The sequence below is a fragment of the Sus scrofa genome, chromosome 14, assembly GCF_000003025.6.
Source record: "Sus scrofa isolate TJ Tabasco breed Duroc chromosome 14, Sscrofa11.1, whole genome shotgun sequence".
Lineage (NCBI taxonomy): Eukaryota > Metazoa > Chordata > Mammalia > Artiodactyla > Suidae > Sus > Sus scrofa.
Window position 1 is genome coordinate 127,420,804 of NC_010456.5, and position 22,414 is coordinate 127,443,217.

The 22,414-nt window shown below is 36.4% G+C and overlaps 1 protein-coding gene across 1 annotated transcript in view; it reads right to left on the bottom strand.

Moving 5' to 3' along the window:
• Positions 1-22,414, bottom strand: part of PDZD8 (PDZ domain containing 8) — a 106,580-nt gene that overhangs the window by 24,962 nt on the left and 59,204 nt on the right. The window contains exon 3 of the mRNA XM_001927541.4: positions 18,929-19,031. Within this exon, the coding sequence (XP_001927576.1) occupies positions 18,929-19,031 (103 nt within the window). The remainder of the gene's footprint in view (positions 1-18,928; positions 19,032-22,414) is intronic.

Here is a 22,414-nt window from a genome sequence, read left to right on the forward strand (position 1 = left end):
AACGAATAATTACAATACCTGTGTGATTTAATAGAACTCATCTAACTGACACTTAGAAAGCAGGGAAGGCATCCCTTAAAAACAAGTATAATTCAACACATGAAGGATCAGTTGGAGTTTGGTAGGCCAGGGCAGAAGTGGAGGCAATATATCTAAGAGAACGGCAGGTCTGAAAGAGGAGGTGAGGGTTAGCACGAAGTATTTGAAGAAGTGGAAAAACGTACAGCTCTTTGGCAAATTCAGTCTATGTGAAGAGGGAGGGAACCTTGGTTCATTCAACTGAAAAAAAATCTCTCAAAGGAAAGCAGCATAATATCAGTTCCACTACCAATTTCATGCCCAAGGTGGTCAAAATTGATGAATGATAACCAGTATAAAAAGCATTTGAATGTGCTAATTCATGCTATGTAATGTGGCTGAAACTTGAATGCAAATAATATTTAATACACTTGGATCCATCTAAGCCCTTTAAAGATAAAATTTTGATTTTATGAATATTAGCATAAGAGGAAGGTTTTCTCTCCTTAAAAAAAAAAAAAAAAAAACCCTAAAAAGTCAAATGGGTTAAAACTGTGCTCCAAATTGCTTAAGTTTGATTGCTTGCTGTAAGACATACCATTTATAAATAAAACATACCATCTACAAAAAATTTTCATAAAGATACATGTATTTGTAAATCATTAAGTGCTTTTCCTTTCACAGGCCACTTCTACATTATCCACATTCCTCAAACTCCAGTACTCTCGAGGCCCTAAAGCACAAACCTAGGGAGTCGGAAAACAGACTTCTCCTATGGACACATTCTATTCACCTAACCAAAAGCTGAATGTTGAAAAAGATGCAATTCATAAATTGCTAAATAAAGGCTGAGGCCCTAAAAATAAAACCATAAAGTTCTCTCTGCTTTTCTCAGGGAGATCTACTGTTGAAAAGACCTGTCACCTGGAGAGATTGCTCAGGGCTATGAAAGACAGAACGCCGGAGTTCTGAATGCCTACACACAATGACAGTGAGGAGTATAGAAACAGGTCTGACTTGGGCAGTTCAAGTTCCAGCTAAGTTTCTGGGCTAGTTCAGCCCAGCCCTAGGACCAACGAGGATCCAAGGGGTAAGGTCGTTGGACTAATTCATTCCCATCTGTCTGGGCAGATTGAAACCTAATTCTCCTTTCTCCCTTCCTTCATTTTCCTGTGCAGTGGGTAAGATCCCAGAGCCAGCTACCAAAGACCCAGGACAAAAATATTAAATATGGAAGGGAAGGAGTTCCCACTGCAGCTCAGTGGATTAGGAACCCAATACAGTATACGTGAGGATGCAGGTTTGATCCCTGGCCTTGCTCACTGGGTTAAGACCCAGCGTTGCCTCAAGCTATGGCATAGGTCGCAGATGTGGCTTTGATCTGGTGTTGCTATGGCTGTGGCATAGACCAGCAGCTACAGCTCTGATTGCCCTCCTAGCCCAGGAACTTCCATATGTTGCAGGTGCGGCTGTTTTAAAAAAATAAATAAAAAAAACATGGAAGGAAAACCACTTAACACAGCTCTTTTCAAATGGCCAGGTACTAGATTACCTTAGGGCAGTGATGGCTTGGAATAACAGAAAAGCTTCCTATAGGAGCTTTCTTTTTGAGAAGCACAGTGATGCCAGATGGCTAGTGACAAAAAGCATCTGACTCCAAAAGAAGAGAGTCTTGATGAAGGAGCTGTCTACACAGTTTAATCTCTGTTAAACATTTCTTGGAGGAGGAGGACTTCCTATTCACTGCAGTAGTCAACTACCACCGCTTATCTGCAGTGGTTTGTTGCCTACATTTTAAAAAACTGAAGAAGAAAAAAAAACGACAAAAAACAGCAATCCTGTCAGCTATAACATGGGCTTTTGTAAACTGGCTAAGGATCCCATACAGCAGTTTATACACTAAGTCCACACCTCCACCTTCTTCTCTTCCAGGTCTCTTTTCAGTATTGGCCAGCTCTCCATTCTCTAGCGTCACCTACTTCTCACAGATTACAGAGATTTGGCCTGCTTTCCCCTTCCTTTCACCATCTAGAACTCATGCTAGCTTCCTACCTCTAGTTACCCCAGAAAAGTGCACCATTCTTGAAGGGCCCTCTGGCTGGAGAAACATCCTAAATAAACAGGGGTAGAATTAGAGTAACAAGTATAGAGATTCTAAGAACAATTAGCTTATAAAGAGAAGTTTTCAAAAATACGTACTTGAAAATAGAACGGTTTGTGACAACCAAATATCCTGAATATGCTAGGAGTATTCAAATTTTAAAAATGGTCTTTAAAACTCATTCTATTATTGTAGCACCCAAATATTTCTGCCAGAAAGCCAGAGAAGAAAAAAACAGTAACCAAAATTTTTGGAGTTCCCGTTATGGCTCAGTGGTTAATGAATCCGACTAGGAACCATGAGGTTGCGGGTTTGATCCCTGGCCTTGCTCAGTGGGTTAAGGATCCAGCATTGCTGTGAGCTGTGGTGTAGGTTGCAGACGCGGCTCTGACCCCAAGTTGCTGTGGCTCTGGTGTAGGCCGGTGGCTATGGCTCCAATTCGACCCCTAGCCTGGGAATCTCCATATGCCGCAAGAGCGGCCCAAGAAATGGCAAAAGGACCAAAAAAAAAAAAAAAAAAAAAAATTTACATGCTAAGGATTTCTAGAGGTTACTAAATATCATTGTTTATGATGTGGTGCCATTGTATGAACACCTTTACTTGGCTTGTTCTGGGTTATGGCAAATGAATTCTGAATATCAGGAATCAAGGCAATTATGACTATTAAAGATTCATCCCCAAAATGGAATTATAATTGAGAAGCTGACTTCTAAAACTAGAACAACTTTTCTCTTGTATGTTGATTTTGTATTATGAAACTTTATTAGTTGTAACAGTTTTTGGTTTTTATTTTTCTTTTTTTATCTTTATGTGTATATTTTTTCTATTGTACAGCAGTGACTCAGTTACACTTACATGTATACATTCTTTATTCTCATGTTACATGTTCCATCATAAGTGAGTAGACAGAGTTCCCAGTGCTACACAACAGTATTCCATTGCTAATCCATCCTGAAGGCAACATTCTGCATCTATTTACCCCAAGCTCCCAGTCCCTTCCAGTCCCTCCCCTTCCCTCTTGGCAACCACAAATCTATTCTCCAAGTCCATGAGTTTCTTTTCTGTAGAAAGTTCCTTTGTGCCATATATTAGATTCCAGATATAAGTGATATCATATGGTATTTGTCTTTCTCTTTCTGGCTTACTTCACTCAGGATGAGAGTCTCTAGTTCCATCCATGTTGCTGCAAATGGCATTATGTCGTTCTTTTTTTATGGCTGAGTAGTATTCCATTGTGTATATACACACACCACATCTTCCTAATCCAATCATCTGTCAGTGGACATTTGGGTTGATTCCATGTCTTGGCTATTGTGAATAATGTTGCAATGAACATGAGGGTATATGTGTCTTTTTTAAGGGGAGTTTTGTCTGGATATATGCCCAAGAGTGGGATTGCTGGGTCATATGGTAGTTCTATGTATAGTTTTCTAAGATACTCCATACTGTTCTCCACAGTGGCTATACCAGCTTCCATTCCCACCAGCAGTGCAGGAGGGTTCCCTTTTCTCCACACCCTCTCCAGCATTTGTTATTTGTGGACTTATTAATGATGGCCATTCTGACTGATGTGAGATGATATCTCATGGTAGTTTTCTCTAATAATCAGGGATGCTGAGCATTGTTGCAAGTGCTTGTTGGCCATATGTACATCTTTCTCGGAGAAATGTCTACTCAGGTCTTTTGTCCATTTTTCAATTGGGTTGTTGACTTTTTTGCTGTTGAGTTGTATAAGTTGTTTGTTTACTTTAGAGATTAGGCCCTCGTCAGGTGCATCATTTGAAACTATTTTCTCCCATTCTGTAATTTGTCTTTCTGTTTTCTTTTTGGTTTCCTTTGCTGTACAAAAACTTGTCAGTTTGATTAGGTCTCATTGGTTTATTTTTGCTTTTATTTCTGTCGCTTTGGGAGACTGACCTGAGAAAACATTTGTAAGGTTGATGTCACAGAATGTTTTCTTATGTTCTCTTCCAGGAGTTTGATGGTGTCTTGTCTTATATTTAAGTCTTTCAGCCATTTTGAGTTTATTTTCATGCATGGTGTGAGGGTGTGTTTCAGTTTCACTGATTTGCATGTAGCTGTCCAGGTTTCCCAGCAAAAAGACTGTCTTTTTCCCATTTTATATTCTTGCTTCCTTTGTCAAAGATTAATTGACCTAGGTGTCTGGGTTTATTCCTGGGTTTTCTATTCTATTCCATTGGTCTGCATGTCTGTTTTGGTACCAGTGCCACACTGTCTTGATGACTGTGGCTTTGTAATATTGCCTGAAGTCTGGGAGAGCTATGCCTCCTGCTTGGTTTTTGTTCTTCAGAATTGCTTTGACAATTCTGGGTCTTCTGTGATTCCATATAAATTTTTGGACTGTTTGTTCTAGTTCTGTGAAAAATGTCATGGGTAACTTGATAGGGATTGCATTGAATCTGCTGATTGCTTTGGGTAGTATGGCCATTTTTACAATATTAATTTTTCCAACCCAGGAGCATGGAATATCTTTCCATTTCTTTACATCTTCTTTAATTTCCTTGATAATGTTTTATAGTAGAACAACTTTTATATTAAATAAGTTATTGAGCTGTTTGCAAGAGGAACTTCCATGTACAATATACTCAGCACAGAATATGTTAGAGGTGTAACTTTCTGGTCATTTGATTGAATATGAGATGTGAGACCAATTTGTTTATGGTTACAGGGCACAGATTACTGCCAGGCTAAGGACCAACAGCTTACTGTCCATCTCAATGAGAAGCAGCAATGAAGCTGTTGAAGATCTAGGGCCAGATTTCATATTTTACCATCCGTCATTGTTTTTTTTTGGCCATGCCTGTGGCATGTGGAAGTTCCCAGGCCAGGGACTGAACCTGAGCCCAGCAACAACCAGAGCCACAGCAGTAACAATGCCAGGTCTTTAACCTGCTGTGCCACAAGGGAACTCACATCCATCACCTTTCAAAACCATAACCATAACCATAATTGATGATTCCATTAATTCCATTATTGCCATGCTAAACACTCACAAGGGAAAAGTAGATGTTCTTGTTCATATTCATTCTCTCTTTTCCTTCTTTCTCTCCATATACAAACATCCTAGAGTATAAAGTAATATAAGTAACATTTGGTTCAATTCTGGAGTGAGCCAGAACTAAAGTACTATTATTCAATTTCTGCTTTTAAAGCATATTTTAATAAATTTTAATTCTGAGAAGTTATAAAAACAATTTCTTAGATATAGAATGAAAAAGGAAACACATATGAAAGAAAATGTTGAATCTCTGTAGCATCATTCTGTATAAATCTAATCTACTTTAATGCTCAGACAGTTTTAACAGCACAGAAGATTCAAACTGAAACATTTCATAGGACACTCAACTACTGAGTAACTGTGTTGCTTCCAAGGAGTCAAGGAAATACTCAGTGGCCTTCCATTCAGGTTTATCACCCTAACAGAAAAAAGAGCTATTGTGTCCATTAGCTATCTTCTTTGAAACTGCCTCGTAGCAGAGAGGATTTACAATTTAGATACACATGATTATAACTGTCTTTTTCACGGAAAGTATAACTTTTGAAACAGATATATGGTAAATGTCTTGTTTTTGTTTTGTTTTGGATCTCCTGGCATACAAATTACTATCAACTCTCACAGAACTTCTCAAAGACTTGTCGTTAAAGTTTAACCAATTCATAAAGGTTTAAATCAAAATCGCTCTTAAACTCCTAAGCCAGATAAAAAAGACTGTCAAGTAAAGAGAAGTGCTATTGCAGATGTAAATTTTCATGCTCCCTGTCCCAAATGATGACAAAAATTATTAAAAAAAAAAAAAAAAAAGGAAGGTTGGTTTTTAAAGAGGCATACATGAACACTACAGGGAATAAATCCTAAATTCTCTTTAATGGGTTTTACATGTAAACATTTTCTTTGATAGCAGAATGCCTAAATTTTTAATGACTGCCTTTTAATGAACAGTTAAAGCAAAGCAAATACACTGAAATCAGTGCATCAGTACTAAGGCAGAGTCAAAATTCTTTTTTTTTTCTTTTTCTTTTTTTTTTGAAGAAAAACTGCAGTGTCTAGGATGGCTTGTATTCAGTGTTGGGTTTGAATTCTAGCTCTAATATTTACTAGTTTTGTAGTCCCAGGCAAGTGGGTTATCCTCTATGAGTCTTATTTGTAAAAAGGGGATACTAAAATCTATCACACTAGATTGTTGTCAAGACTAAATGAACTATAGGAATAGACGTCTAGCACAATTCAGGCATTCCCATTATCTCTCTTCAGGTAGATTAGGAAGATAAGATTTCTTTCTGGGGGGAAATACAAGTGAGCCCTTCCTCAATTTTCAAAACAGAATGCCAGCTTGGCCATCTGATAACCTGGTTTCTAAAAGCAATTGGATGGTAAATTAGGAACGTATTCTTTCATTGCCTCATCTAAGAGACAACAAAGACGTAGAAATATGCTGAGAAAGTAAAGTCCATTATACAAATACAATTGACCTAAGAGATCTAAAGAATAAAAGCGATTCTCTGCCCAGGTTCAAAGACCCTTAGGAAAGTAATCACGTCCAAATGATTACCATGCAATACTCTTAGGTTTCTTCTTGTCTCTCTCAGTGCGATTGAAGCCTCCTTTAATATTTTGATTTGAAACTAATTTAAATTTTATACAACCATTCCAGTGAAATAAAAAGCTTTGAAATCTATGTCGTCTGAGTTGTTATGGAAACAATGGAGTGGAACACTCTTGCCCTTTTTAATTCCTTTGCCAAACAGAAACAGATTTGTTTGGAGTCGCCAAGTGGACCCTCAGCTTTCCGTATTATCACTGTTCTTCTGCAGGGTGATTTACATCTCACTATGGAAGTGTGAAAGCCTTAAGGCCAGATTGTTTACTTTTTTAAATTATTCTTTATCTTGAAATAATCTCAAACTTACAGAAATGTTGCAAAAATAGTACAAAGGGTTTCTCTGTTTATCTTAAATCCAGATTTATCACTTGTTAATAACATTGTCCCACATGTTTCTCTCTCTCTACATATTTCTTCCTGAACCACTTGAAAATAAATTGCAGACTTCTCCTCATCCCTAAATATTTAAGTGTTTATTTCCTAACAAGGACATTTTCTTATACAACCACAGTACAATTATCAAAATCAGAAAATTAATATTGATAAAATACTATTATCTAATCTACAGGCTTAATTCTAGCTGAGATGTACCTCTGAAATACCTACCAATAACCTTTTATTTCTGCATAATCTTTGACCAAGGAATCATTTAGATCAGGGGTCAGCAAACTATAGCCTCTGGGCTGTTTTAAAAAAAGTTTTACTGGAAAACAACCAGATTCATTTATGTATTGTCTCTGGCTGCTTTAGAGTTAAAACAGCAGAGATGAGTAGTTGCTACAGTTACTATATGAATCACAAAGTCTAATATATTTCCTAACTGGCCTTTTATAGAAAAAGTGTGCCAAACCATGATTTAATAAATGGGTGTGAATACACACATACTGCCATTATAGATTTCTTTAAACATCAAAAAACTGGAAAAGGTCTAAATGTTCGTCAATCAGACTGGTGAAATAAATTATGGTATAAAGTGGAATATCATGCAGACAAGAAACAATAATATGTACAGAGACAAAAATATGCCCTTAGTACACTGCTTAGTTGGAAAAAAAAAAGTAGGTTATAAATTACACAATCTCATTTTATTTTCATTTAAAGAACCATAAATATAGCTTTCTGATTTATATGGGCAAAAAAATAAAATAAAGCTCATACCCATTTCCAAACATATATACATCACTTTTATAGAAATTACCGATTTTATTGTTAAAATATGCAAGTTGCCTCAAATTTCAGAAATGAGTTTACCATCACAAAAATTCAAACTCTACTTCACGATACCTATTTATGCTTAATGGTTTCTTACTTAGACTTCTGATAACATTCTCAGTGTTCATCAATTCAAGAAAGAAAATTCACACATCATTCATTTACAAAACAAGCCATCTGTCTATACACTAAGAATCACTTGATAACCTCTAAATAAAATGAATTACCCAGAAGTAGTCTTTATTTACAGTGATTAATTAAACATTCTTATCCCTTTCACTATAGAGCATACTGTTTATATATAAACATCTTTCAAATATAACCATGTATTTGTCTAGTACAGTCTATTATCAATGTAAATCAATATGCTTACAAATAGGAAACGCAGCTGTTCCCAAACCCATTTTAAACTCTATTCATGTTCCATATTTCTGTGCAGAAATACACACCACCTTATGGAGATACTGATTTAATAGGACATATGAATTAAGCATTGCTGCTGCCCCTTTCCACTTGGCTGTTGTTTTTTTTCTTCTTACACTTGGCTGTTTAAAGATGATAACACAAATTTTAACCTGGTTTTACTTTTAGCCTACTCATCTTAAAGTACCTTCAAGTAATAAATGATAACATTTCAAAATTATAGTTAAATGCAAAAATGAGTGCTAGAGATCTCTACTACTTCGTAAATGTTCTAAAATTATATTAACTAAAGACATCTAGACTTTGTTTCCTATGCTATGCATTAACACTTATTATTTCTAAGTTCTTAATTATCTTAAACGTCCCTGAAATGTAAATGTCTGTCAATGCTCTACCCTCAGTTGAGACAAAAAAAAAAAAAAAAAAAAAAAAAAAAGGGCCCCAGTTGATCTCTATCCTTTTTATAATAGCCTTTAGTAAACTTGCTGATACTCTTAAATGTTTCACTATTTGAAACTCTTGTCTTTAAAACATGGACTGAATGAATCAGTTTTACTCAGACTGCAGTAAACTGGAGGTCTAAGAAACAAAATCCCAAAACAATGTTTAAGTTTCATTACTTCCTTAACTTGTTCTCAAAAGCTTTTTTTTTTAAAAAAAATACTTAAATTCTTGCTACTCTTTTGTGAATCATTCTGCTTCTCTTTATCCTACTTGAAAGAAGAAATCTCAAAACTATTTGGAGTAATTTATATACTCCAAATAAACTGTTCAACTTACCAGATATTAAAACTTCAAACAACAGCACTGAAAAATACTAAAAACAAGCAAAATAATCAAAGCAGCACATCAAAAAAAAAAAAAATCCATCTCTAGACTGATCTTTGATCAGTGATGGTACCTCACTGCTGTACCCCAACACTGTGCCTGAACTTCAGCATATTCAGAATGAGATCTCCTTCCTCAAGGCTCCTGTCTTTCTGGCTTCCTCTCTCATTCTCACAAAGCCCCTTCATTGCCAGTAATATTAGAGCCACGATGATTCCATTTTCCATGTTCTGGTTCAGCCTTCCATTACCTCTCACCTCTTCTGTTTCAAGTCTTTCCTTGTCAAATCATCCTTGCTTGACTTTACCCATTTGCTGCCAGATTTAGTAAACATCTTACCACCTCCTACATGCCAGATACTGTGCTGGACATTTTACTGTTTTTTTTTGTTTCTGTTTTTGTTTGTTTTGCTTTTTAAGGCCACACACACGGCATATGGAAGTTTCCAGGCTAGGGGTTGAATTGGAGCTGTAGCTGCCAGCGTATGCCACAGCCACAGCAACACAGCTCACGGCAACACCAGATCCTTACTTAACCCACTGAGCGAGGCCAAGGATTGAACCCGCCTCCTCATGGACACTAGTTGGATTCGTTTTCACTGCGCCATGATGGGAAGTCCAACAAGACATTTTAATATACAGAATCTCACTTATCCTTACATCACCATATTCTTTAGTCAACCTGGACAATTCAATGTATCCTAAACATACTCAAATATTCTCTTTATTTGGGTTTATCCCATGTTTTCCACCCTGAAATGCCTTCCCTACCATTTCAAAACCCTACATATACTGTGAGGCTTGGTGCAAATGTTACCTCAAAATATTCTTCCCCAAAAGAATGTCACCTCCCTCTCCACAGAAGCTCATAGTACTTTAATTGGAAACTCTCGGCGTATTTATATGATAATGCTCATCAATATTACTATGATGTGATACTGTTGAGCTCATTTCCTCACTGCTTTACCTTCCTTGAAGGAAAGGACCTCATTCTTATTGCTTTGTACCTCATACTCAGTTCCCTCTTTCTCACACTCACAGTGTCTTACATTAACTGATTTGATTTGGAGAGATGATATTCCCATATTTTAACCTAAGTTCCTACTCTTTTCACAGAATTTCACAATCATATTAAACACATTTAGAAAATATGAGACAGAAACCTGCATCCCTCACTTCTAACCAAGATGAACTTTAAGAGTGGAAATGCTTCATAGGATTTACTACTAAAGCTCAAAGGCACTTAGTTTATTTAAGAAGCTGAACTATAAAATGTTATATATGGTTAAAATTTCATTAAGTCCCTACTGCATTCTCAAATATTGTCAAATGAAACTAAATCAGAGTTTTCATAAAAACTGACATTTTCAAAAAAGCTTTATTTGCTTTAATCTTTCTCTTCCTTTTGACAAGATTAAGACTGTAAATGGCAAATGGTTAAATAGGCACACCAAAATATTATCTGCAAGGCATCTGGCCTTAAACAAACACACCAAAATGCCAACTCTGAAGCATCTAGCCTAATGCATTTATAAACTTGTCTGTCTCTGATATTCTTACTTGAATATCAAAAAAAAAAAAATCCATCTCTAGAGTGACCTTTGATCAGTGATAGTACCTCATTGCTGTACCCCATCACTATACCCAAACTCTTTCAATTCTTACTTGAAATCACATTTCTTTAGGAAGCTCTTTTAGACTCTTTGTATGTACATTCAACAATTCATGGATAGATATTATTCAGCAAGAACTTCTAAAACTCTCCAAAATTAAAAGGGAAGGCGAGTAAAATTTTAGATCCCACGGTCATTTTATTTAGGCTATGTTGAACTATATGTACTGGGTAAGAAGTTCTGTTATTTTTTATAATGCCATTATAGCATTATGCACCATGTCTGTAAACACCTCACTCTAAAATACAGGCTTTTCACAGAAGGAATATTGAGCAGTAAATTTCATTTTGTGGACTGCTTCAACCTAAATTTTTTTTTTCTTCTTTTCAGGGCTGCACTTGCAGCATATGGAAGTTCCTGGGCTAGGGGTGGAATCGGAGCTGCAGCTGTCAGTGTACTCCACAGCCACAACAATACCAGATCCGAGCTGCATCAGTGTCTTATGCCACAGCTTGTGGCAACACTGGATCCTTAACCCACTGAGCAAGGCCAGGGATTGATCCCACATCCTCATGGATATTAGTTTGGTTCTTAACCCACTGAGCTACAACAGGAACTCCTCAACCTAAATGTTTTTATTTGCTTAAAGCACATATCAGAGATAGCCTTGAAGGGAGAAAAGAGAAGAAACGTGACTAAGTCATGGTGAAATTATGGAAGAGAGCGAAAGGTAAATGGAGGCTCATAGCTAAATAGATAGCCTCAGTCTTCCCAGGAACTGGAGAGTATTCAACCCACTAACTGCCAAGTGCTGAAAGCAAAATAATCATGGCATCTACTGCAAAGGAAGATACTGGTAGAGATAACACCAAACAAATTATCATACAAATACAAATGAAAACTCCCAACTGTGAGAGACAGCACCAAAGAGTTTCACACTCTTTGGTATACAGCTGGTTGGTGAATTAGTAAGGGACTGATAATACAGACAACCCATAAGTATTTGAAACAGGAATTTTAAAAACAGAAAAGTTTAATGACATGGTAATCTGAATATTATATTGTACACTGCTTCCTCTACATCTGTGCTGTCTGATATGGTCACCACTAAGCCACATGTGGCTGAGCACTTGAAACTAAGATGAACTGTGATGTGCTGTAACTGTAAAACATGCACCCAATTTCAAAGAGTGTATTAAAAAAATCTCCTTAATTTTTATATTGATTACATGGGGGAATGACAATGTTTTACGTGTATGGGTCAAATAGAAGATTAGTAAAATTGTTACTTGATAATTTCCATTTTAAAAATGTGGCTATAAGAAAACTTAAAATTACCTAAGTGGAATGCATTTTATTTCTACTTCACAGTGCTATTTTAGATCATTTGTGAAAACTGATCCAAGTCCTGGACTCAATCATTCAGGATATTATACCTGGTCATTTTTACCCTGTGTCTCATATCCTTAAGGCAGATCTATCTGTGACAAAATATTCTCCCAGTAATTAGATGATCTGAGAACCTTTGGTATGGCTCTTCATACTATCTGAAAGTTGAAAATGCATTTTTGTTTCCATTTCTTCTATATGTTTAGCATCTTCACATTAGACAGGAAAGATTTTTCCTATATATTGTATTTTCTCCCGACTGATTAATCCAAATGTTTCCTGTATTCAGAAGCCCTTTTACTCTGGAAGTAAAGGGAGAACCACCGAATTCTATGATAAGGCATACTGCCTCTGATTCAGGCTCAATCTTCTTAGGCAACCGAACATGGCTGCTTTTATTATGAAGCCCCTTCCACTCAAATCCCATCTCCCCATAGTTTCAGAGCTCTTCCTGCCTGTACTCTAAAATGATTCCACTAACACCACTCCTAAATTGTCTCCTAATTATCAGAATACCATACACAGTCTAGTTTTTATTAGCGGTAGTGGGATTTATTGGAACAAGTACAGATCCCATAGGCAGAAGACTTTTACTTGTATATGATAAAAGTATTTCATAGATTCTAAAGTATTACATATGTGACATACTTGGTTCACATGTCTCTTTTCCTACACTGATAGTTCTCAGAAAGCAGGCATCATCTCTTCAAATTGTCTATTTGTAAGGGTGTGTTTAAAAGAAAATTGAAGGGTAACTGATACAAATTATTTACCTCTCAGAGTCATCTTTCAAAAAATGAGGATTTGATAGGGAAGAAACAGTGGAGAGAAGGAAAAGTACCAATCTAGTCAAATCAAAAGAATGTCCAGAATATAGATGAATTCTTCTGACTTCATAATTTTGGAGGTGGCTGACCCTACCTAAAGCTCTTCTCCTAGCAGTTGCCAATTCTGAGTTGCCAGTTGACACCATATAACCCTCTAAAAGGAGTACATTCATCCCGACTAAGAGTTCCAAATTACTATTTATGGATTCTCCCCAACTTTTAGTCAAATGCTCTTTAGGAATTTATTACTTCTTAATTTTTCAGGCAGATCTGAAATATCATGACATCTCCTACTGTCTTTAACCACAGTTCCCTCTAGTTCCTGCATATTAGGCTACATAAGACATAAAGTGCTTCCAGTTCTTTTTATACCAAACGCATGACTGTTTCAGTACCTTTCTCTTGTCCATCTACTATATTCAGGGAAGATTCCTTTCTAATTCTTCTCCTTCGAAGGAAGAAATTCAATATTCTTTCTTCCTCTTTGATAGTAACTTATTTATGCTAATGTACTGACTTCACAGTTATTTAGATTTTTAACCTTCTATCTCTAATTAGAGAAGGAAAGATTTGACCATTACAAAGGACAACTGCTATCAAATGTCTGAGTACATAATGTGGTAGGATGGAAGGAGAGGGAACAGGGTCAGTATCCAAAAAATGTATGTTAAAACATTTGGTCTGGCCCCTGATGTTTTTCCTCTACTTCAGAACTCTCAGATTCAGAGGTTGCACAGCTCATTTTTGTGGTGCCTTCTTCTCTTCTCCCCAAATGATCTCAGGCATTTCAGGCTGCACTAAGAATAAAACAGTATTTGAAGACTCCAGTGACAGTATGGACAATGACAGAAGAGAAGACATGGACGGCACAGGCAGGACAGATGAGTGAGATTAAGAGAAAAGAACATTTGCTGATACCCTATTTTACGTCTGGGACTAAGGAGAAAACAAGGGGATGGTCAAGGATGAGGGAGCTCCAGTTCTGGGAGGGTAAGACTCAAGATCTCTCCCTCTTTAAAACCATGTATGTCTATGTGTCATTTATGAGATCTATCTGCTTTATTATGCAAACAATAATGACTATGTGTTCAAAATGTTTATTGTATGTCAGATTAACTTTATTGTGAATGTTATTTGCTAAATTCTATAAATTCTAGAGTTACATAGTTGTTTTCACAATTTCCTACTGAAATGTCATGGCCTGAAACTTTTGGGGTTTTTTTTTTTGTCTTTTTAGGGCTGCACCTGAGGCATATGGAGGTTCCCAGGCTAGGGGTTGAATCGGAGCTGTGGCTGTGGGCCTACACCATAACCACAGCAATACCAGAACTGAGCCTCATCTGAAACCTGCACCACAGTTCATGGCAATGCCAGATCCTTAACCTGAGTGAGTCCAGGGATCAAACATGCGTCGTCATGAATACCAGTCAGATTCGCTTCTGCTGAGCCACAACAGGAACTCCTGAAACTTTTTTAAAATCTGAAAACTTCTTAAATTTTTCCTTAGCGAAAGGGAAGCAAAATTATCATCAACAAACCTGCATAATGCAACAAACAGAAATAAATCATAAACTGTCTTGTCTCTTTTGGTGTAGGTAAACATATTTTTAGTATTGACTGTTGGTTCTTACAAGATGATCCTCTACTTTTTGTTTAAGCCTAATTTCTAATTTATTTGCTATTACAGCTTATGGAATTCATATGAGGAATCTTTCCTTATTTATTATTTTTCAAGAACAAACACTACCATTTATCCTATTAGCTCTTTTGGTCTGCAAATGAGCTGATAAAGAGGACACTGACCTGAGTGATTTTAATCCAAACTTTCCTTGATTTCTAATAAGGTAGGATAAGGTTCTATGCAGGGTATTTGTTAAATTATTCTTTTCTATTATTCCCTAACATCCCAATTTAAGAAAAATTTCCTTAAAAATAAAAAGTCATTAGGAGTTCCCATTGTGGCTCAGCAGGTTAAGAACCCAACTAGTCTCTGTGAGGTTATGGGATCCCTGGCCCCGTCCAGTGTTGCCACAAGCTGTGGTGTAGGTCACACATGCAGCTCAGATATGGTGTTGCTGTGGCTATGCCATAGGCTGGCAGCTGCAGCACTGATGTGATGCCTAGACTGGGAATGTCCATATGCCACAAGTATGGCTGTAAAAAACAAAAGCAAACCAATGAATAAAAAGTTATTAAATAAATTTGATTTTTTTTTCTTATGGCAAGACTGTGGACTGGCCACCTAAAAGGTATTTATAACTCTTTTCCTTTGTCTTCTACTATTAAGGCTGAAAAACTAAAATGATTCCCCATACTTCCTGACTGTTGGGGGAGGCCATGTGATTTAGTTCTAGCCAGTGAGCTATAAATGGAGGTTCCAGGAAAGCATTAAACAATCCAAAACCCGGCTGACATGTCCCTTTGGCATGCCTTACACCTCATCCTTTTTCTTGAAAGGTGGACACCTAGGGTCACAATAGACATCTTGTAACCATGAGGACAAAAACCCAGGGCTATGGATGAGGCAGGAGGAAACCAGTAAAAGTCATGCTCCTTGACTGACTCCACCATTGTTGGGTTGCTATACTAACCCAGGGCTTATCACACAAGACTAGTAAGTCCTTTCCTTGCTAAGCCACCATTCATTAGATTTTGCTAGTACTTGCAGTGACTGCATTACAACTGTTTCATCTCCACTCCTCCCAACATCTGTGCAAATACTACTAATTTAAAACTTTCCATTTATTATTGGTCTTCCCTAATTTAACTGTACAAAAAGGTACATTATGCTTCAAAAAATGTTTTAAAAGCTCAAGACATATTTAAAATATAAAATTAAGTTTCTTTCATTTTGCATATTCAAGAACTTGGTGGCTAATTTCCCTTAATAAATTTCAAAATTAAAAAAACGCTGATTTAGGAGTTCCAATGTAGTGCAGTGGAAATAGATCCGGCTAGGAACCATTAGGTTTCAGCTTCAATCGCTGGCCTCGCTCAGTAGGTTAAGGATCTGGTGTTGCTTTGAGCTGTGGTGTAGCTTGCAGATGTGGCTTGGATCTGGCGTGGCTGTGGCTATGGCGTAGGCTGGCAGCTGTAGCTCTGATTTGACCCCTAGCCTGGGAACCTCCATATGCCATGGGCGCAGCCCTAAAAAAAAGCAAACAAAAAAAACATGATTTAAACCTGAATATTTATTTATACAGAGATCACCTCTAAACTCAATACTTTTTAGCGTACTTATTTTTTAATGATGTACTTTTTTTCTAGCCAAATTTGAAAAATATTTCAAATAATCAAATCCTATTCTGCAATGCTTTGGTCTGGCCCCTTGTAGTCTTGAAAAACACTCTAATTCTCCTCCCTAGAGTTATTAAATTCAGATATATGTAATTTAATGCCTGGAGCCACTTTAAGTGCTGCTGACATTTTTGACACCAAATATAATTAGTAAATTAGAATTCTTTCTCCAAAACTATCTATGACAGATGCTGAAATCTAAAATTATGACTCAAGATTAAAGTCTTGCTAAGCTTTGCTGTAAAATATTAAAACTGTCTAATCTCATATTTTTCCAAGTATAATAATGGAAATAGAAAATGCCAATAGCAATGGCAAATTATGACCATTTCCTACCCAGAGAAAACAATATTGCCTTGCTTTCTTTCTTTCTTTTAAGGGCCTCACCTGTGGCATATGGAAGTTTTTTTCCCAGGCTAGGGTTGAATCAGAGCTACAGCCACAGGAGGGTGGGATCCAAGCTGCATCTGCAACCTACAACACAGCTCACGGCAATGCCAGATCCTTAACCCACTAAGCAAGGCCAGGGATTAAACCTGCATCCTCATGGGTATTAGTTGGGTTTGTAACCCCGCTGAGCTACAATGGGAACTCCAAATACTGCTTTTTATGTATTTATTTCAGAACAAATTGTAAAGTTGTGCCCTACACTTTTTATTTCTCTGAGAAGTTGCTTCAAATTGTTGGGAGATACAACTTAAAGGAATGGTGGGGCATGAACAACTGTAAGAAAAAGGGGAGACTTTCCTAAAAAAACATTATTTTGACTAAGTCATTCCCATGCCCCAAATCCTATGCTCCCTACTACTTTTATACATTCAAACTCTATGGGTCAGCCCATCCTCTCTTTCCAGCCTGCTTCTCCCTACTTTTTCATACTCATCATAATTACTCTATTTACTCTGAAACAATCTCACACTACAATTTTTATTATAAGGATGTTCACAACCATTATTACAAAGAGAAACCGTGAACAAATTAAAAGCCAAAGGAACATTCATAAAAATATCACATAACTATTAAAAGTCATATTCTTCAAGAACATGGTGATACACTTAAGTACCTGGTTTGAAAACTGAGAATTATGACTATTTTAAAATATGTTATGAAGAATAAAGATTACCCTAGAAATACCAAAAAGCATGTTACCATTACTATAAATCAGCTAGACAAAACAGTTTAAAAATACCTACTCACCAGTATAGTGACCACATGACAGAGACTGTTTTTCTAAATATTGGCAACATATAATAGAGGACTGGCTATATTGCCATGAAGAGTTAAATGTGATAGAAACAGCTAAATATCTACCTTATTAAATACAACTTTAAAGAACACAATTACAACTTCTTCCTGTAAAAACTTACTGATGTGCAAAATAGATCCTATCTTAAAATAGTCTAAAAGGTAACTTGAGATGTCTGGGAGTTCCAAAAAGCACTCTTGGAATTTTACTACATTCCAAACCCATAATATGTCAATATATGCTTAGAAAATGAAATAAATTTTCTTAAAAAAAAAAAAAAAAAAAAAGGCTGTAAATCCCAGCAGGGCAAAGTTTTTTTATTTTTTTCCTTCCCTCTTTTAGCCGCAAAATTCTGGGATTCTATTTTCATTGTGAAACTTCATACACTTATTAATAAAGAAACTCTGTAGATAACATTTTGATAAATGTTCTAAAACCTTTAATAGACTACTAGATTTATACAAATTCCAGGAAGCAGGTCAAAATTACTACTAAAACCTCTATGTTGAGTATTCAATAAATACCAACTCAACTTTGGAAACAAATTGGCTAATAACCTAGTGACAATTTTTATTTAGGAATCCAAAGAACCCAACCCAAGAATTCAAACATGTCCAGTTAAAACATGTTGAGAGTAAAGCACTGTTTTTGTTTATTTTTTAATTATAGCACTTAAAGTATTTAACACCTTTACATTTTTTCTTGCAATTAAGGCGACAGTCTCTTTTGAGAGAGATCAAAAATGAAACCAGAACTCTTAAGTCCTTCCCACACCAGAAGTATGCCCCAAATCTATTCTCTTCTTTCCATTTCCTCAGCTACCACCTAAAGTAGCTAACACTTCCTCTAACTGTCTCCTAGCTGATCTGATTTCTCTGCAGGTTTATCTCTGTCCACCTATAAACCTTTCTACAGGCAGACAATTACCAAACCTCTTCCTTGTTTGGACACCACAAAATCAGGGTCTTTTCTTGTCCTGAACTGTTTCCTTGGCATCTAACACAGTGCCTGGTACACAGTAAGTGCTCATCTAACATCTGATGACTGAATGAATGCTCTGAATTTTCATGCCTTCTAAGGTGTTTAGAATCATTTCCTTCTGATTCCATAATCGTGAAACAATTTTAAAGTTATAAAAGGAAAGTTAGTCAGACAAGGTTTCTTATGTAAGCAAATACTACAGTTTTACGGGATTCATTTCATTATGGATGTACTGTAACAAGGCAAATAAAAGCTGTTCATAATTATTTGCATATGACCAAAAACAACTCCAGAATACAAAAATATTAATCAAACAACACTTATAGAATACAAACTTTATACAAATGTAAAACTATATAAATCCATTTTACCGTCTTAATAGAACTCCTTTGCTTCTCTTCCCAAACGCCACTGCTCAGCTCAAGTGTGCAATGAATATTTGCCTCTCTATCATAGGATCCAAAAATAAGTAACCTGCAGTACAAAAATAAAACAAGGAGACTATTATACCAATTATATATATTGAAATTTTTCTTTCTGACCATTATACCAAAAAGTAATAAATTACTCCATTAACAGAGGAAAAAATTTAATCAAATACTTGGCACACCCTCTAGTGGAAGGCTGAAGTAAAACTAAAATTGAATGAAATTCCAGGACAAGCAGTTTTTCAGCAGCTAAATCAAAAAAATTGAAAGTACTACCTATTCATGAAGTAAATAAATTGAGCAAGTATCTATACACAGTAGCAAAAGCTACAGATTATTATATAAGGCTGTTAAATTTTAAAATTAAGTTGCGGAGTGATATGTGTATGTATATATTATATGTATATATATTGTGATACCATCTCTGTAAAAATTAAATCGCACACATGAAATAGTATAATATAGTTGCTTATGAACACACACACACACTTCTCTATCTATTAATATGACCTTGGGCAAATTATTTAACTTCTCTAAACCCATCTCTTCCTCTGGAAGATTCAAGGCAAGAACAGTACTCACCTCTTAGAGCTGTTGTGAGAATAAAAGACAGTGCATATAAGGCATTGAGCATAGTTGTAGCAAACAGTCAGTGCTCAATAAATGTTTATTTTTCTATTATCTTTTCAAGGAATAATTGCATCACCTAATTTTACTGTTTAATATTCAGATATAAAAAGGAAATCTTGGGTCCAATCTTGAGATGATATAAAGCAGTTTTTCTTACTGAAGAAAAAGACTGTCATCCACATATTCAACTTCCTTTTTGTCTCTTATAAATCAGAATGTTAAGTCTGCCAATGTTTTTAGGAGTAAATTTGAGAATAGCTTTAGTATTAATCAACATTCGACTGCCACTCTAATACTTCATCAATACACAAAGATCAGGAGTAGGAGTGAGAAAATAAAGATAGATAAAAGATATTAGAGCAATAAGAGAAAATCATGTCTTAAGATTGGAGAACTCAAGCAAATCATGCCCATACCTCACAAGTCAGCTTTATAAACTAAAAAGCCTGAATAAACTCAAGGCAAAAAAGTTCCTAAATTTAAAATTTTTTAATCTTAAAAGGAAATTTAAAATTATTAATAATGTGCTGCTAAGATCATTAAGATCCATAATTATAAAATACCGAGTGTAGAAAAATGAGAATTTTCATTCATCAAAGCTCTGCTGCCACCATCTGTTCAAAAGAACAAACTACCTAAAGGCCTTTACTATCAAGCGGAGAAGGTTATGCACCAGCTAGTACTCCCCAATTCTCATCAGATGTTACAGAATTCAGGGATGAGAAAGCGTAATTCTTGGAAATCCTACCCAGAAATCATAAATCATCCCATTTTTTTTGTCATAGCTCCTTTTCTATGTTTTATAAAATTACAATAAAAATCACTCAAGATGAGTCACAGACCTAAATGTCTAAGAAAAACCTAAGAGCAAATCTTTGTGACCTTGGACTAGGCAATAGTTTCTTAAGGTAGGACACTTAAGAAAGTAGCAAAAGAAAAAAAAAACAATGCGACTTTATTGAAATTAAACTTTTTTTTTTCTTTTTTTCTTTTTAGGGCTGCATCCACAGCATATGGAGATTTCCAGGCTAGGCGTCAAATCAGAGCTGTAGCTGCCAGCCTACGCCACAGCACAGCAATGCCAGATCTGAGCCACATCTGTGACGTACACCGTAGCTCACAGCAACGCCGGATCCCTAACCCACTGAGAGAGGCCAGGGATCGAACCTGCATTGTCATGGATACTAGTCAGATTCGTTTTCGCTCAGCCACGATGGGAACGCCAAAATTGAACTTTTTGTAAGCAATCCAAAGAATGGGAGAAAAAAATGTGCAAATCATGTATCTCATAAGTGTCTAGTATAACCCAATTTAAAAACGAACAAGAGGAGATCCTGCTGTGGCTCAAAGGGATCAGTGGTGTCTCTGGAGCCCTGGGACACAGGTTCTTTTCCTGGGCAGGTAGAGGATCTGGCATTGCTGCAGCTGTACTACAGGTCAAAACTGAGGCTCATTCAGATCTGATTCCTGACCTGGGAATTCCAAATGCTGTGGGGCAGCCAAAAAAAAAAAAAAGGATAAAAAATATGAAAAGATATTTCTACAAAGAATATATGCAAATAGCTAATAAGCACATGAAAATATATTCAACATCATAAGCCACCTAGGAAATGCCAATCAAAACCACAATGAGAAACCACTTCATACTCACTAGATAACTAGTTAAAATAAGACAGTAACAAGTATTGGTGAGGATGTGGAGAACTTGGAATCCTCACACACTGCTGGAGGGGTTGTACGACCATGCAGTCAACTTGAAAACTATTTTGGCAGTTCCTTAAAAAGTTAAGATAGAGTTAACATATGACGCAGAAATCCACTCCTAGGTGTATAACCAAGAGAAATGAAAGCAAATATTCACACAAAACCTTGACATGAATGTTCATAACAGCATTATTTATAACAGCCGAAATATGAAAACCCATATGTCCAATTAATGAGTAAATGTGGCATATACATACAGTGGAATATTATTTGGCAATAAAAAGAAATGAAGTAATGACACATGCTAAAATATGGATGAACTTTAAAAACATGCTAAGTAAAAAAAGTCACAAAAGACCATATATTGTATGATTCCGCTTATATGAAAGTGTCTGGATACAGGCAAATTTATAGACAGAAAGTAGGCTCTCGTTACTTAAGGGCCAAGGGTGGAGGACTGGGGGACTAACTGCTAATAGGTATGGGGTTTCTTTGAGAGAACAAAAATGTTCTAAAATTAGATTGTTACACACTGAATCATACTCTTTAAATGGATGGATTGTATGGTATGTGAATTATTTCTCAATAAAGATGATTAAAGAGAAAAAGAAATATGAGTGTTCATTAGCCTTATACTAAAAGTTTCAAAGATTGGTTACAAAAATATGACAAATGTTTGCTTTATCATTACTATGAATCAATATATTACAATAAGATTTCTTTTTTTGGCTTTTTTTTTTTTTTTTTGTCTTTTTGCTATTTCTTGGGCCGCTCCCATGGCATACGGAGGTTCCCAGGCTAGGAGTCAAATTGGAGCTGTAGCCACCAGCCTATGCCAGAGCCACAGCAACGCAGGATCTGAGCCATGTCTGCAACCTACACCGCAGCTCACAGCAACGCAGGATTGTTAACCCACTGAGCAAGGGCAGGGATCGAACCCTCAACCTCATGGTTCCTAGTCGGATTCATTAACCACTGCGCCACGACGGGAACTCCTGTCTTTTGTCTTTTTAGGGCTGTAGCCGCGGCATATGGAGGTTCCCAGGCTGGGGTCGAATCGGAGTGGGGCCAGGGATCGAACTCTCAACCTCATGG